We start from the raw sequence: 16,146 nt of genomic DNA, 5'->3' as shown, positions 1-16,146 counted from the left end.
TTTTATGAAACAATCACTTTCTTGCTGAAAGACTGAAATGACTATGTCTTACGTACGTAAGGTAATTAGTGACCTTTAGATCTTGTTACCTGAGCTAAACGTTTGCTAAGCTTCACACAGCGTTCACAATAGGATCAGTCTCCTCGTCGTCTGCAAGAAGGCATTTTCACAACATTGTCGAACTGTTATTCTGAGTAATAAGTTAAATGCATTGATTGATTGACTATGTCCTCCCTTTTTCCAAATAGATGGCTCTCGCCCAACAAGAACAAATTGAGCAACAGAAGGCCATTCTCCTGCAGTCATTCCACACAGAGAAGGAGCTGTTCTTGAAAAGGGAAAAGGCGGTCGAGGACGAGAAAATGAAGCTTGAGAAACAGTTTGAGGCTGAAGTCAACAAGGCTAAAGCTCTGAAAGATGAACAAGAACGTCAGCAGAAGCTAATGGAAGAGGAGAAGAAGCGACTTAAGGCCATTTTGGATGAAGCTGTAAAGAAACAAAAGGCGGCTGAAGAAGAGATGAAAAACAAGCAGAAAGAAATGGAAGTGCTCGAAAAGAAGAGGTTAGAAGAAGAAAGACTCCTGGGAGAGGAAAACCAAAAGCTCAGAGAGAAACTTCAGAAACAGGGTGCTTCCAAAACAAAGGACAGTAATGTTCAGACTGATGAGGTCCCCGAGGAACACATAGTGGCCATGACGATGGTGGGAACGACCAAGAAAGTTTTCAACGGGTCTGTTGAAGTGGACGGAGCAAAAAAGGATGCGGAATCACCATTTGCCTTTGATGGAATTAGAGGGAAAGTTCCTGCTGAAAGGCTTCATGACATTGGTGTCCTGACCAAGAAGGAATTGGACAAGTTGAAAAAGGGCAAGATCTCAGTGCAAGACCTCGGAAAGACCGATAAAGTGAGATCATCTCTTAAAGGTCAGAGCTGTGTTGGAGGTGTCTTGACTCCATCCAAACAGAAGATGAGCATCTATCAGGCTATGACTGAGAACAAGATCACTCCTAACACTGCTACGATGCTGCTGGAAGCTCAAGCAGCTTCTGGTTACGTCGTTGATCCAGTGCAGAACAAACTCCTCACTGTAGATGAGGCCGTTAAAGATCAGCTGATCGGCCCGGAGCTCCATGACAGGATGCTCTCTGCAGAGCGAGCAGCCACTGGCTTCAAAGATCCCTATACCGGAGCCAAAATCTCTCTCTTTGAGGCCATGAAGAAGGGACTTATCGAAAAGGAGCAGGCCACCAAGTTCCTGGACGTACAGCTTGCGACTGGTGGCATCGTTGACCCCATCAATAGCCACAGAGTGCCTCTTCAGACTGCCTACAAGCAGGGCCAGTTTGATGCGGACATGAACAAGAAACTCTGTGATCCCAGGGATGAGTGCAAGTTATTCATTGACCCCAGCACTCAGGAGCAGCTCACTTACCAACAGCTGATGGAGAAATGCACCAAGGACCCAGAGACAGGACTGCTGTTATTACCAGTGACCGAAAAGGCTGCTCAGAGTGAGAGAACATACACAGACCTGGAGACCAAAGACGTGTTCAGTGCGTCAAACGTTGTTGTGCCTTTTGGGAGGTTTAAAGGCAAAACCGTCACCATTTGGGAAGTCATAAACTCAGAATACTTCACCGAACAGCAAAGAATGGAATTGATTCGGCAGTACAGGACAGGCAAGATCACGGTGGAGAAAATTATCAAAATTGTCATTACTGTTGTGGAAGACAAGGAGAAGGGCAAAGAAAACTCTTTTACCGGTTTGAGGGCTCCAGTCTCTGCCAGTGAACTGTTAGAGTCTAAGATTATAAACAAAGACTTGTTCAACAAACTGAGCAATGGCAAGACGACGGTGAAAGAGATCTCGGAGATGGAGCCTGTGAAGAAAGCCCTACAAGGGACACCGAGCATTGCTGGACTACTGAATGAACCCACCAAGGAGAAGATGTCTTTCTATCAAGCACTGAAGAAAGATTTACTGTCACCAGAAACTGTGTCCACCCTTCTTGAAGCTCAAGTCGCCACTGGGTTTGTTATCGACCCCGTTAAAAATGAGAAGGTCTCAGTAGATGAAGCTGTTAAGTCGGGTCTTGTGGGCCCAGAACTCCACGAACGACTCCTGTCGGCAGAGAGAGCCGTCAGCGGCTACAAAGATCCATACACAGGAAAGAAGGTGTCTCTGTTTGAAGCCATGAACAAAGGCCTCATAAAGAAGGACCATGCTGTCCGTCTGCTTGAGGCACAACTCTCTACAGGCGGAGTTATTGACCCTGTTAACAGCTATCGCATCCCACACGAGGTGGCCTGTAAGCGTGGATATTTTGATGAGGAAATCGGCAAAACCTTAAAAGAAAACACCGACGCCACTAAAGTGTTTTATGATCCGAACTCACAAGAGCATTCAACCTATGCTCAGCTCATGAATCAATGTGTCCCAGACAAAGAAACTGGACTCCTATTGCTTCCTCTTTCAAAGACGGTTGCAAAGCCAAAAGAAGACAAGCAAATCACAGAGGCGCAGACAGAAGAGGCTTTGAACCATTCAAGTTTGGAGCTGGACTGTGGCTCTTTTAAAGGCAGAAAGGTCACAATTTGGGAGATCATACACTCTGAATACATCACCGAGGAGCAAAGAATAGAGCTGATCCGCCAGTATAGAATGGGAAGAGTGACGATTGAAAAGTTGATGACGATTGTGATAACAATGGTTGACGAAAAAGAAGACGAGGCCAAGAAAGAGGCGAGTTTTAAAGGCCTGCGAGCACCAGTCACTGCCAGTTCTTTGCTTGATTCCAATATCATTGATAAGGCTACATTTGACCAAATCCAACAAGGGAAAAAGACACCTAAAGAGGTTAGTGAGACTGATAAGGTACGGAAGTACTTGCAGGGCACAGACCGCATTGATGGGATCACTATGGGAGATTCAAATGAGAAGTTATCCATATATCAAGCAATGAAGAAGAATGTTTTGCAACAAAACACCGGGCTTGCGCTACTTGAAGCCCAAGCTGCAACAGGTTTCATAACGGATCCGGTCAGAAATCAGAAATACTCAGTGGATGATGCTGTGAAGGAGGGAGTTGTTGGCCCAGAGCTTCATGAGAAACTTCTCTCAGCTGAAAAATCGGTGACTGGGTACAAAGACCCGTATACAGGCAATACAATTTCTCTATTCCAAGCCATGAAGAAAGAACTTGTACTGAGGGAACATGCTATTCCTCTCCTGGAGGCACAGTTTAACACCGGAGGGATCATTGATCCAGTCAGCAGCCATCGTGTTCCCAATGATGTGGCCATTCAGCGCGGCTTTTGCAGTAAACAAATGTCTAAGTCCTTCAATGAGCCCTCAGGCGATGTCAAAGGCTTCACCAATCCCAACACCAATGAGAGTGTTACTTACAAACAGTTGGTTGAGAAATGTGTAAGAGATGCCAACTCTGGACTGTGCTACCTGCCTCTGTCAAAGGTTGAAGCTTCTGCTCCTGTTGAGAAATCCTATCAGTGCACAGAGGAGCAAGCCCAAACAGATCTAGCCAACACTCAAATTGAGATCCCTCATAAGAGTTTCGAAGGAAAGACTATGACCATTTGGGAAATCATGAACTCTAATATGCTCCCTGTGGAGGAGAGACTTCGCCTCATGGAGCAGTATCGCACGGGACAAATCACAAAAGAGAGAATGCTAATCATCATCATTGAAATCATTGACCAAAGAGAGACTCTCAAGGTGGAGCAGAGCATGTCCTGTGATGTTATCAGAAGAAGAATTACTATTGAAGAGTTGTACAGTGCTCGAATTATTGACTTGCAGACGTACAACCTGTTGAAACAAGAAAAGATGACTATTCGGGAGGTAATGGAAATGCCATCGGTCAAACAGTACCTCTTTGGTACAGGTTGCATTGCTGGAATCATGTCAGACAATCCTCCAAAGATCAGCATTTACCAGGCTATGAAGAACGGACAAATTAAACCTGAAGTTGCTTTGAATCTCCTCGAGGCCCAGGCTTCGACCGGATTCATGATCGATCCGGTGAAAGACGAACTCCTAACAGTAGATGAAGCTGTGCGCAAGGGGCTCGTGGGCCCCGAACTCCATGACAAGCTTCTCTCCGCTGAAAGGGCGGTTACAGGTTACAAGGATCCGTACACCGGGAAAGTGATTTCTCTCTTCCAGGCAATGAAAAAAGGCCTCGTTCCTGAGGATTATGCCTTGAAGCTTTTGGAGGCGCAGAATGCCACTGGTGGATTAATTGATCCTGAATACTACTTCCGCCTGCCTACAGATGCTGCCATGCAGCGTGGATACATCAATAAGGAGACACTCGACAGAATATCTGAACCTGCTGCAGACGTGCAAGGCTACAGTGATCCAGCGACCGATGAGAAACTGTCCTACGCCCAGCTACTGAAGAGAAGCAGAGTGGAAAAAGGAAGTGGTTTGCGACTACTCTCACTATCCGATAGAAGGCTTCTCTTCAAGGGTCTCCGAAAGCAAATCACTGTGGACGAGCTGCTTCGTTCACAGATCATCAGCCAGAAGACGTACAATGACCTCACAGATGGTACCATTACAGTGGAGGAGGTCAACAGAGACGTGAGGAAATACCTGGAGGGTACCAGCTGTATTGCTGGTGTGTTTGTAGAATCCAACAAAGACCGCCTTTCTATTTACCAAGCAATGAAGAAGAACATGATCCGACCAGGGACTGCATTTGAGCTCCTTGAGGCTCAAGCCGCCACAGGATATGTAATTGATCCCATTAACAACCTGAAACTAAATGTCACTGAAGCAGTTAAAATGGGTGTTGTTGGCCCAGAGTTTAAAGATAAACTCAACTCTGCTGAACGAGCAGTCACAGGCTACAAGGATCCATATTCTGGCAATATCATTTCACTGTTCCAGGCAATGAAGAAGGGCCTCATTCTGAAAGATCATGGCATTCGCCTCCTCGAGGCTCAAATTGCTACTGGTGGAATCATTGATCCACAGGAGAGCATTCGCTTGCCAGTTGAAACAGCATATGAACGTGGCCTCTTTGATGAGGAAATGAATGAAATCCTCACCGACCCATCCGATGACACCAAGGGCTTCTTTGACCCCAACACTGAGGAAAATCTTACCTACCTGCAGTTGATGGAGAGATGTATGATAGACCCAGAAACAGGCCTTGCTCTTCTGCTGCTGAAAGAGAAGAAGCGCGAGAGAAAGACGTCCTCCAAGTCCTCTGTTCGAAAGCGTAGGGTGGTCATTGTCGATCCTGAGACGGGCAAAGAGATGTCCGTGTATGAGGCGTACCAGAAAGGGCTCATTGACCACCAGACATATCTTGAGCTGGCAGAGCAGGAGTGTGAGTGGGAGGAAATTACAATCACCTCATCAGATGGAGTTGTGAAATCCATGATCATTGACAGAAGGTCTGGTCGGCAGTATGATATTGACGATGCAATCTCAAGGGGCCTGATTGACAAGTCAGCTCTGGATAAGTACCGTGCAGGAACTCTGTCCATCACAGAATTCGCAGACATGCTGTCTGGCAACGCGAGCGGTGTCAGATCCCGGTCATCCTCGTTTGGCTCCTCTTCCTCTTACCCCATGAGCCCAATACCTTCTATCAAAGTACCAGCAACCACATGGAACGACCCAACTGAGGAAACTGGCCCTGTGGCTGGAATCTTGGACACAGAAACACTGGAGAAGGTGTCAGTCACAGAGGCTATACACAGAAACCTTGTAGACAATATAACAGGTCAAAGGTTGCTGGAAGCTCAGGCCTGCACAGGTGGTATTATCGACCCAGATACAGGAGAGAAATTTGCTGTTGTGGATGCAATGAACAAGGGCCTTGTGGATAAAATCATGGTTGACCGCATCAGTCTGGCCCAGAAGGCGTGCAATGGATTTGAGGATCCCAGAACCAAACTCAAAATGTCAGCATCTCAAGCTCTAAAGAAAGGCTGGCTATACTACGAGGCTGGCCAACGGTTCCTGGAGGTCCAGTATCTCACAGGTGGATTAATTGAACCAGATGCCACCAACAGAGTCCCCATAGACGAGGCCGTGAAGAAGGGCACCTTAGATGCCCGCACTGCTCAGAAGCTACGAGATGTTAGTGCATACTCAAAATACCTCACGTGCCCTAAAACCAAGCTGAAGATCTCTTACAAGGATGCTATGGAAAGGAGCATGATAGAGGAGGGGACCGGTCTGCGGCTCCTCGAAGCATCGGTCCAATCGAGCAAAGGCCTGTACAGCCCCTACAGCGCCAGTGGGTCAGGCTCCGCCTCCGGCTCGCGGTCCGGCTCGAGATCTGGTTCCAGAAGAGGCAGCTTTGATGCCACAGGATCAAGTTTCTCCACAACCTTCTCTTCCTCGTCCTATGGATCACCAAGCTATGGCCGCCGATACTAACGACTTAAAAGCAGTGATGTTCCATGGAAAGGCTACGCTAAAAGGCCACAGTGCTCACCAGATGCCTACTCAGTGGAGCATAGACTACTTTTATTCTGCTCTGCATGTGGTTGCTTCAGGACTACAATGAGTCGCTTGTTTATTTTACGTATCACATTTACTTTTAGTCATGTCTCGGGCTTTCTGATTTTCATACTGTGAGCAGCACACGCCAGAGCTGTTCATTATTATCACAAACGTTGTATATGATATCATTCTTGTTTGGATTTTTTTTTTTAAGTTTAAGGAACCACCGTTCAACGAACAGTATTCTATTTACGATGTTGTGCGTGTTACACTATAACTGCTCATTACCTGATTGAACCAAGCGAACATTTCTGTATAGTTGTAAATTTCTGAATATTTGGGGGTGAAAAAGTCCACAAAAGAAAGATAAATGCCGCTGTGCAGAGCAGAATAAGGAGTCTCTCACTAAGATGAATAAACACTAAGACTGACAAGCTTCAAGATCTTTTCTCTCCTGGGCTACACTGCTGCATACACTCTACTACTATACATCTCTTTCCCATCATCTACACCATTCCCAGTCGTCTGGCATATAACCTGGAGTACAGCAACATGATAACCTTATGTAACCTATTAAGACCACTAGCACCATCCGACGGAGACATCACACAAGCCCCGGCCTTTCTGAACACATTAAAAAGGTAAGTAAGACTGACTATGCCTTCATTTGCCTTCTTTTGGGGTCTGAACTCCAAAGTCTAATGCTGTTCATTTTTTTTCTGTTTCAGATATTGTTCAGCTCCAGCTCTTTGCTCAGATTTCTTCCAGTAGACTTCCGCCTTGATTTTAATCCATGAGTTTATCAAACCGTAACAGAAACAAATGCTCATATGATATTTCATACTCATACATGTTATTCATACCATGATTTGTAGACGCCTGCAATATACTCTGAATTGGGCTGTTGAGTATAGTAACATGGTGCAGTGATTGCACACAAACTGGCTCGTGCATGACTGAAGCTCCCCATGCTGGTCTGATTACTGTGCTATCAGTTTCGCCTTATCGACAGTATCTAACCATGCCAATGTCATAAATGTGTGCACACAGGGCTAAACTGTACTGTTTGAATGTTTAATAGCTACAATTCACCCCCCCCCCCCCCTCCAAACCCTACACAGATATTAATGTAATATATGTACTATACATCGAGGATTGAGAAAACTCTTTAAGCTTTGCCACCAGACCCAGTGTTTGTATTTTTCCACAGCTCATCCTTATTTTAATTCTCCTTTGTAAAGCAACACATATCATTTGTATCATTTTATATTCCTACTCTTTATTTGTGCTTTGCATGATTTACTAACATTCAAAAAGGTGCAAACTAAATAAACTAAATCATTAAAACAGTTGTTTTACTATTAAGTTTTCAAAAGGTTTGAAGGATGTATTTTAATGAGGGTTGTCAAACCATTTCGAAAAGGGTGTATTTATAATAAAATGGTGACATGGAATTTTATTGTAACATCGTACGCTATGTAAATAAAGATGAAAATGAATGTTTTCTCAGCTTCAGTCATTATTTAATTGTGACAGTTCATGTTGGCTTTTAATCTGATATAAAGATATTTTGAAATCCTTCTCAAACTATCATAGATTGATTTAAATTACCGCTCATACCTGCACACAAATGTGTCTTAAATTACACATCTAAATCTACACCTGAGTGTTTCCGCATCCACAAAGATTATGTATGTGGCACCGCACTAAATCTCAATATGAATAGCTCCACTTTGGTGATGTTCAAAGTAAAGGGGAAGGATGGTTTCTGAAGGCAGAACAGTATCATCTAGTTTGAATGCATTTTAACTTCAGCCATCCGCTGTAAACTGGTAAAACAATGATTGAGAAGCACAGCATTGTTCTATTATAATTGCAAACGTCAATGAAAAACGGCCTGGGAATTGATTTTATACTTTATATTTACACCTGTTTTAATACTGTAACAAAATCTATTCTAATGAAGTAATCGAATAGAATGTTGAAAAAAAAAGTAATCTTGTATATTAAAGTAAAAAAAGAAGCTGTTATATTTTTAAATATGTTGAAAAGCATTTTATATATAAAAAAACGATATCAAAAATATGTTTTAGTTGGAAAAAAGAAAATTGCCATTAAAAAAGAGTCATCGTTTGGCATGTCTAAAATAAAGACTGTAAAGTATGTTGGATAAAAATGTAACAAAAAACAACAACATAGGACCTCATGTCTTAAAGTCATGGTACTAAAGTATGTATGATAAAAACTAAAAAGAAAAAGCACAGTATGTCATAAAATATTGTTAAAAAACGCCATAGCACAATATGTCAAAGAAAGTGATCTTTTATAGAAAAAAATCATAGTTTAGTCTGTACTTAAAACACCAGTACAAAGAGTCAAAGTCCATGTAGTGTGGCGACCTTCCTCCTCCCATCCACCAGGGGTCTCTGTTGCCCGATGCAGGTCATCAGCGGGACGATGAGCCCTGTTCTCTGGAGCCGGCTGAGACGATATTGGGCTGCATCCTCGTGATGGACCCGGACTGGTCCTCCAACCACCGCATCGGCTGAACCGAGCGGTGCCTGAAGAGGGGCGGTCTGGCCCATGTCTACGGTCCCGGCCCATGGGGGGGGGGGGGGGGACTTTCTTTTGCTCAGCCTCCCGTTGCCTAGCAACCTGCTGTGCTTGACAATAAAAGCCTTAAAATTACTTTTTTGTGGCGCGCCACACTATGACGATTTCATGATATTGTTGGTTTGATACACCAGTGGTTACAGTGATGAAATTACCAGAAAACTGCAGATAAAGAAGGTAGCCTTACTATTTATTTAATTCATTTAATTTAGGAAGATAGGCTTCACCTCCAGAGCATGATATATTTCAGACTGAGAGAAGAACATTTTTCCGGTCATTATTAAGTAATCCAAATCGGTTGTGCCATGAACCTTTAGCTAAAAGTAGAATTTTAATGTTAAGACAGAGGAAATCAATAAATACAGTCAATAAAAAAACACAGAAGCGAACACATTTAGTTACTTGTATGCACATACGAGCTAATTTAACTGTAACCTTAAGATACACCTGAAGTATGCTACGAGGTACTGAAACATCACGTTTTTTTCTTGTGTATAATAAGTCAAATGAGTCCAACAAGCAATGGCATTTGGAAAGTGTTCATTTTGACATCATTAACCACAAATGGATCCAAACAATTACAATATTAAACAAAGAATCACCAACACTGTATGTATAGAATCTACACACAAAAAATGTAAATTTAAAGGGCTTGTTTGTGTCACATTGTATGGCATAGAACTTAGACTGCCCTACAATAACCTGAAGAATTCTTTAAATACTGATATCATTAGAAATGTTACGGTTGGGCGAGCACAGAGTGCATTATGGGGTGTTCTTCATCGGGCCAGGCGTGGATTTTCAATCTCTACATCTTCATCCTCATCTTGATCCACAGACATCAGACATTCTCCTAAAAGAAATAAGAAAGCACAATTTTGAATGTCAAATTCAATATGAATGATTATGAATGAATGAATGACACACGTTGTTCTACTGACTGACCCCTGACCCTTGATCTCCTAACTGTCTGGCAGGGATCCAATCTTCCTGACTCCTTTCAAGCGTCACCGTCAGAGGGATCGGCCCTAACTGCTTGATCCTGAGACACTTCTTTACATACTCATGCACATGTAAACATTTTTTATTATTATTTACAGGTTCAAAAGTTTTTACTGATTTGTGGCACTGAAAATAAAAGAATGCTTCACCCCAAAAGAAAATGTCACACACACTTTGGGGCCTCGTTTGATTGGACATGTCTGCTGACATTATATACACTGTTTTAAAAAAATGAAAGGGGCGGTGTAAGGGCCAAAAAAGTATTTTGCTGCCTGAGGGCAACAGCCAGGCGAGTTTATAAACTACAGTGCGATGTTATTATATATAATAACATTTCTATCCATAGATATTCAAGTGAAATCTATTAATTTAAAAGTGAACTCTCTCCCCGCTGTCGGCTCACCTGCCTCCGTCCTGAATATTAAGGCTGGGTTCGAATTTTCAAAAAATGACCTCCTGACGTCTATTCCTAACCCACATTCTCCTGAAACATGGTTGTAGGAGAATGCAGGACGTTTAGTTTTTGTTCCATTGCTCTACCTTTCCTTAGCCTGGGGTCAAACTGACCTGGCGTGTGAGGTCAAAGACCCTCGGTAAACCAATGGAGCTCCTGAGGGTTGATTGGTCGATGGGCGCTGGCCCGCCGCCAAGTTCATCTTCCCATGCATGAAACGATACATTTAACACCTGGTTCATCCCGGGTCACCGGCACCCGCTGTATATAAGCGAGGGGGGGGGGGGGGGTGCTGACCAGGTGGCTCGAGCCAACAATAGAGAGTTGTGCAGTTTTCGACATGTCCTCATCTAAAGAGCATCTGGCGGTACCTTCTCCCGGTCCGCCGCGGGTGCCCAAATGTACCCGGTGCCGGCACCACGGGACCGTCGTGCCGCTCAAGGGCCACAGTGGGTCGTGTCCCTTCCGCGCGTGCGGATGCTGGAAGTGCGGCCTCGTCACGCAGCGGACTCGCATCACGGCGGTACAGCGGCGGATGAAGATCGCCCCCGATGACCCCCGGGACAGAGAGAGGCGGCCCGACGCGCGCGCCGCGGCGACGCGTGCCACTCCGGCCCCGCGGGAGGACGCGCCTCTGTCGGCCACATTTAGAATGCAGTGTCCCGCCGCCCCGGGTGGATGTGCCCCGGGGGCAGAGAGGTCCTCGCACAGCGGGCAGGTGGTGCCCTTCGCTTCCAGGGAGTTTGGGCCGCGAATCAGTAAGTTATTTAATCCTCATCGGCCCTCATTGACTAACATGTTTTAAATGTTGAAGGTTCCACACATTAATAAACAGACGTGTTTAGACAGAGCGAGCTTCCTAAAAGCACAACAAATTCACTTGAAGCAACAAAGAGAATGATAATAATTATATATCATGGTCTAATTTAGTGAAAATAAAATGAAATGTCCACCCAAGAGACCTGTGAGTAAGTTTATACAATTTTGCATTTTCTATATTCAACAAAAAATATTTTCTAATTTTCAAACACCAGATTAGACGAGACGACTTTTATTACAATGTATTTAAAGAAAGAAAAACCCAACGGCCATTAGTGATGGCAAGTTTGGATCATTTTACCGACTCGGTTCTTTGAATCTCGTTCAGTAAAATGAACGAATCTTTTTTCGAGTCATTCGTAAGATAAATTCCTGCATTAAAATAATGTATGATGACAGTCTGGATGATTTGAAGTGATCGTTTATTTTCACATTAGCATTCAATTATCACGGCATGACTATTACGCTGTACAAACAAGTTAAAATAATGAAACCTGTAATTATTACTTGTGAAGGAATATCATTCACGTGTTACTAAACCTAGCCACGCGAAAGTGAACGAGGTAAACAAATCCTTTCTGTTTCCTCTTCTGAGCGCAGGTCACGTAAAAAATGATCCGTATCCGAAGACCAAATCGGAGAGTAGATCAATGATTCGTTAGCTGAATGCTAGCCGGGCTAGAAACCCATCGAGACAGCTCATCTTTTACAAAAAGAACGTCAGTGTAAAAGCTGGATGGTCAAAGAAGAAAAAAAGAAGATATACGATGGAATTGAGCTAAAAAAAAATCGTCTTTAAACCAATACGGTTGGATGGTATTTTCGTTTGAAAACACGACGGCTCAGACGGCGATGGCAACCTGCTAGCGCAGAGAAGGAACGCTGACTGCTTATCGCTACCAGTGCTGCTGAGCCTACGCAGGTCACGTGAAGTTCAGCCTGCGCTTGTACCGCCGGACTTTATAACAAAGCGGTGAAGTCCACAGTCTGGTAGCGAGGTTGTTATTATGTGTTGTATGTAAGGGTTCGCTTGATGCTAGCGTGGATGGACGGGGACGTTAGCCTGATGCTAGCGTGGATGGATGGGATCATTAGCCTGATGCTAGCGTGGATGGACGGGGACGTTAGCCTGATGCTAGCGTGGATGGATGGGATCAGTGCTGAGCCTATGCAGGTCACGTGAAAAATGATCTAAAGATCTGTATCCGGCAGATGAACGAATCGTTCACCTCCCGACCGTGTCTCCAATGTTTCGTTCATCTGCCAACCGAGCCTTCGGGTCAATGAATCGTTCATCGTTCATTTCTCACGTGAGCTGCTCAGCACTGGTACCACTTGGTTGGCAGAAGGATCATTTTCCACGTGACCTGCATTCAACGAATCAGTTCTGTTTCCTTGGCTGAGCCGATGCAAGTCCCGATGCGTGGCCACGAGAAAATGAACGAATCTTTTTTTGAGAGGACTCGTTACTCTCGAGTCCTCGTAAGGATTCGCTCAGAATGAACGAATCGTTCACGAACGACACATCACTAACGGCCATCACTGGGACACCTGCGGCCCATTCGGGCAGGTGCCCCCGTTAAATGTTCAGTTTTCAAGTTATTCAGAGCACTACACTTTATTTTTATTTAACACAAGTATAATACATACAGACTGTAAAACCTACCAGCTCATCTTAATAAAAGAAGTAAGCTAACCCAACTTAAATGGCATAGAAAGTTGTAGCTACTTGAGTTATACACTAACATGAACTCATAATTGAACTGCAGCCATAATGACTCAGTCATTTTGAGTTTGATCAACTTCTGGTAGACTTTCAAGTTATGTGTATCAATTCCAAAGTGTTGTATTAACTCATTTGATCTAAATTGACATTACATTCAGGCTGTGTTAGAAAACGTGTTCGCCTCGCAAATCATAGGCTATCAACCATTATTACTGGTTACAATAACGGTGTTATCGGATAGTACAGTGTCTATTTCTCGGTAACTTTTGAAAAATCTAAGCGAGAAAACGCAGAATAATGTACATTTACATACAAAACACGGCTGTCAGGGAGTTCGGGCCGCCATCTTTGTTCACAGTTTCCAGTTGCCGAGGGAGCTGGCGCAGATTTGTGGCTAACAGGCAGCTTCAAGGCTGCGTCGAGGCAAAGGGAAGAGAGGTCGTAAGACATTGAGTCTGTCTTTCTGTATGTAAATGTACATTTTGTGTCCTGGATGAATGACTTGAGCTGAACAAAGTTCCATACGGCGGTAGTTCCCGGCGCGTGTCCGATGATGAAGTACTATTCTCGGACACTCGTGCTGGAATGGTGGGTGTGCTGGATGGATGACTTGAACCAAACGAAGTTCCAGAGAGCGGGAGTTCCCGGCGGTAATTTAAAGTTGATCCGGCCGTTCCCGGCCTTTGGAGGTGTTTGGGAACTTTGTCCGGGTTTTGGGGGTGTTTGGTATAGTAGTCCGGGTTCTGGCGTCTTTTTCCGGACTTAATCCGGCCGTTCCCGGCCTCTGGAGGTGTTTGCGGGGCTCCGGGGTTGTACCGGGGTGATCCGGTAATGTGTCCGGGTTGGAGCGTCTTTTTCCGGACTTAATCCGGCCGTTCCCGGCCTCTGGAAGTGTTATGCGATTTTATCGCCGAAAAAGTCCTTTTCAAATTCGCCTCTTTCAGTTTGTTTTGAGCAAAATGTATTTGTTCAGTGATTTACATTTTTTGTAAAGATTGAATTTTTTGTAAAGATTGAATTTTTTGTAATGATTGAATTTTTTGTAATTTCACAATGTGTAATTATGGCATAATGTGTAATGTTGTGGTCAAAGAATCATATTTGTTCAAATAAATCCATTGCATCTAACAGAGTATTTGAATTGAGTTAATGCAACTTTAAAGGTTCAAGGCAATCAGTTTCCTTAAATGAATTGAGTAGCTGCTATACCATTTTGAGTTGTTGTAACACAAGCTATTTAAGTAAGACAGACATACATCATATATTTGCTTTTACATCATTTTAATGAGTTCATACAAACATTACAAATAAGTTTAAATAATGAATATATTTTAAGTTCAATACAAACAATGGAATTAGTACTAGTCACTTATTTACTTAAGTATACCTAACAAGAAATACTTGAGTTAGGAATACTCCATTTAAGCAACTATTTTCACTAAAAGGATTTGAGTTATTTAACTTAAATAGTTCAAGGCAATCGGTTTCCTAGAACTATTTGAGTTGACTTTACTCATCAGGTTTTACAGTGTATAGTTTTCACTTTCAACAAAAAAAGCCAAACATTCTCTTCCACTGTCTGTAACACGAGCTGTACTGTGACCTTTGGTTGTGCTGCATATCTGTAAACTATCACTCAGTACATAAGAAACATCTATAGCAGTAACATGTACAAATCAATCACAGAAAACAATTACGACAAAAATCAGTGTTATTACTTTTATTATTTACTATTTTTAAGTGCCATACAAGTATACGAGTCATTATGGTTGATCTTTTAATCAAGGTTTCGACTGCAGCACCTAAATATGCAGTGGACACATTTCAATCCGGAGAGACTTGTTGAAATGTGAACAATGCTTTATTATAACAGGCATAATATGATATTGCAAGTTGTTTGGGGCTTGGACTCCATCCTGCCGCAGGAAAGACCCAAAAGACCCTGACAGCAAAAGAGAGGAGAACAGTTTTTAACGTTTGCCTGCATCAATGCGATTGGTTTACGGTAACAGAGTCTCATACTACCCGACCCCGCCCCTAATCAGCTGGCCGTGCCCCCCCAGGGAGAGAGGAGGCCACCAGGGAACAGCCTGTCCAGTCTTCCTGACTGAATTTTCGCCTAAGCTTCATTTAACAATCTTTCTCCTCTTAAGTCACGGATGTTTTAATCAAATACTTTAAGGGGCCTTTTACTATAAGATTGACAGAACAAGCTATTTGCAAACTTCCCCATGAACTCAGAAATGATTCGTGCTATTTTATCTTTTGTTTGTCAGAAAGTCGCCCTAATGAAATGGATAAACATCCTCCCTAAAACTCCACCTTACATGACGTTTAAAACGAACGAAGACGGGATGTTTAAATAGATTTCAGTGCATTTCTTTCAATGTCTCACCTTTCCTCACAGGTGCCCCTTTCCTTGGTGAATTTGGTCCGGCCGCCCCTCTGCCTGTCCTCCACGTCCCCTGGATGTCCGGTTACCCCGGCGACTACGTGCCGCGTCCAAACATCCTGCTCAACGTGCCGGGGTTTCACCCCGTGCCCGCTGGGCTTTACAGCTACGGCCCCCGCGGGCCCCCGGCGTTCCTCCACTACCCGCCTCCACCGCGGCCTGGGGCCGCTGCTGTGATCCTCTGTGCACGCCGTAGGCCACCTCTATTTAGCGTGATTAAAAACAAATATGCATCCATTTGTTGAATACATCAGGATTGCAGACTGATCTTCTTCGTCCTTCTGCCACGCCCAGAGCCGCCCCGGGAGCCGCCGCCGCCGCCGCCTCCCTCCGAACACACTGAGCCAGACGTGGAAGTGGATTAAAGCAGCCAGCTGGTTCACAGTTTGTTATCGAATCTGTTCGTTTTCCCCTTCTGTTTTGTACCGATGACAGTTCTGTTCACACTGATGGCATAAATGTTTCTGCACAGTTTGTTTGTGCAATATATCGATATTAAATAAGGCTCTGACATTAAAAAAATAAGTCTGTTATGGTTATTATTTTGTATGTGTTATTTTACTCCACAAAGAAAAATAAAATATCTTTTCATAAA

The 16,146-nt window shown here is 43.8% G+C and overlaps 2 protein-coding genes and 1 long non-coding RNA gene across 26 annotated transcripts in view; 2 read left to right on the top strand and 1 right to left on the bottom strand.

The window, feature by feature from the left end:
* pleca (plectin a) overlaps positions 1–7,989 on the top strand; it is an 80,275-nt gene extending 72,286 nt beyond the window's left edge. For all 24 annotated transcript variants that reach the window (XM_040188222.2, XM_040188220.2, XM_040188221.2 and 21 more), the window contains 2 exons: positions 249–7,126; positions 7,214–7,989. In XM_040188222.2, coding sequence (XP_040044156.2) covers positions 249–6,419 — 6,171 coding nt within the window. In that variant the 3' untranslated portion in view covers positions 6,420–7,126; positions 7,214–7,989. The remainder of the gene's footprint in view (positions 1–248; positions 7,127–7,213) is intronic.
* A 1,639-nt stretch (positions 7,990–9,628) lies between these two features.
* Positions 9,629–16,146, top strand: LOC120826179 (uncharacterized). The gene is made up of 3 exons (XM_040188254.2): positions 9,629–11,312; positions 15,507–15,743; positions 15,846–16,146. The coding sequence occupies exons 1-3, from the start codon at positions 10,895–10,897 to the stop codon at positions 15,914–15,916; spliced, it is 726 nt and encodes a 241-aa protein (XP_040044188.2). The 5' UTR covers positions 9,629–10,894; the 3' UTR covers positions 15,917–16,146.
* LOC144383456 (uncharacterized) lies at positions 14,367–15,830 on the bottom strand. Its single transcript, XR_013450864.1, has 2 exons — positions 15,495–15,830; positions 14,367–15,041 (listed from the first exon to the last, which is right to left on the bottom strand). It is a non-coding gene; the product is annotated as an uncharacterized LOC144383456 (long non-coding RNA).

Source organism: Gasterosteus aculeatus, chromosome 10, assembly GCF_964276395.1.
Source record: "Gasterosteus aculeatus chromosome 10, fGasAcu3.hap1.1, whole genome shotgun sequence".
In the NCBI taxonomy this organism is placed as follows: Eukaryota; Metazoa; Chordata; class Actinopteri; order Perciformes; family Gasterosteidae; genus Gasterosteus; species Gasterosteus aculeatus.
The sequence above is the reverse complement of the archived record's forward strand: the minus strand, read 5'-3'. Positions and strand labels throughout refer to the sequence as shown.

Bases quoted from the DNA above. Each gene is read 5' to 3' on its own strand.
- LOC120826179 (XM_040188254.2), top strand. From the start codon at position 10,895: ATGTCCTCATCTAAAGAGCATCTGGCGGTACCTTCTCCCGGTCCGCCG. The intron at 11,313-15,506 runs GTAAGTTATTTA...CTTTCCTCACAG, and splicing joins GGAGTTTGGGCCGCGAATCA to GTGCCCCTTTCCTTGGTGAA. The intron at 15,744-15,845 runs GTAGGCCACCTC...TGCCACGCCCAG, and splicing joins TGTGATCCTCTGTGCACGCC to AGCCGCCCCGGGAGCCGCCG.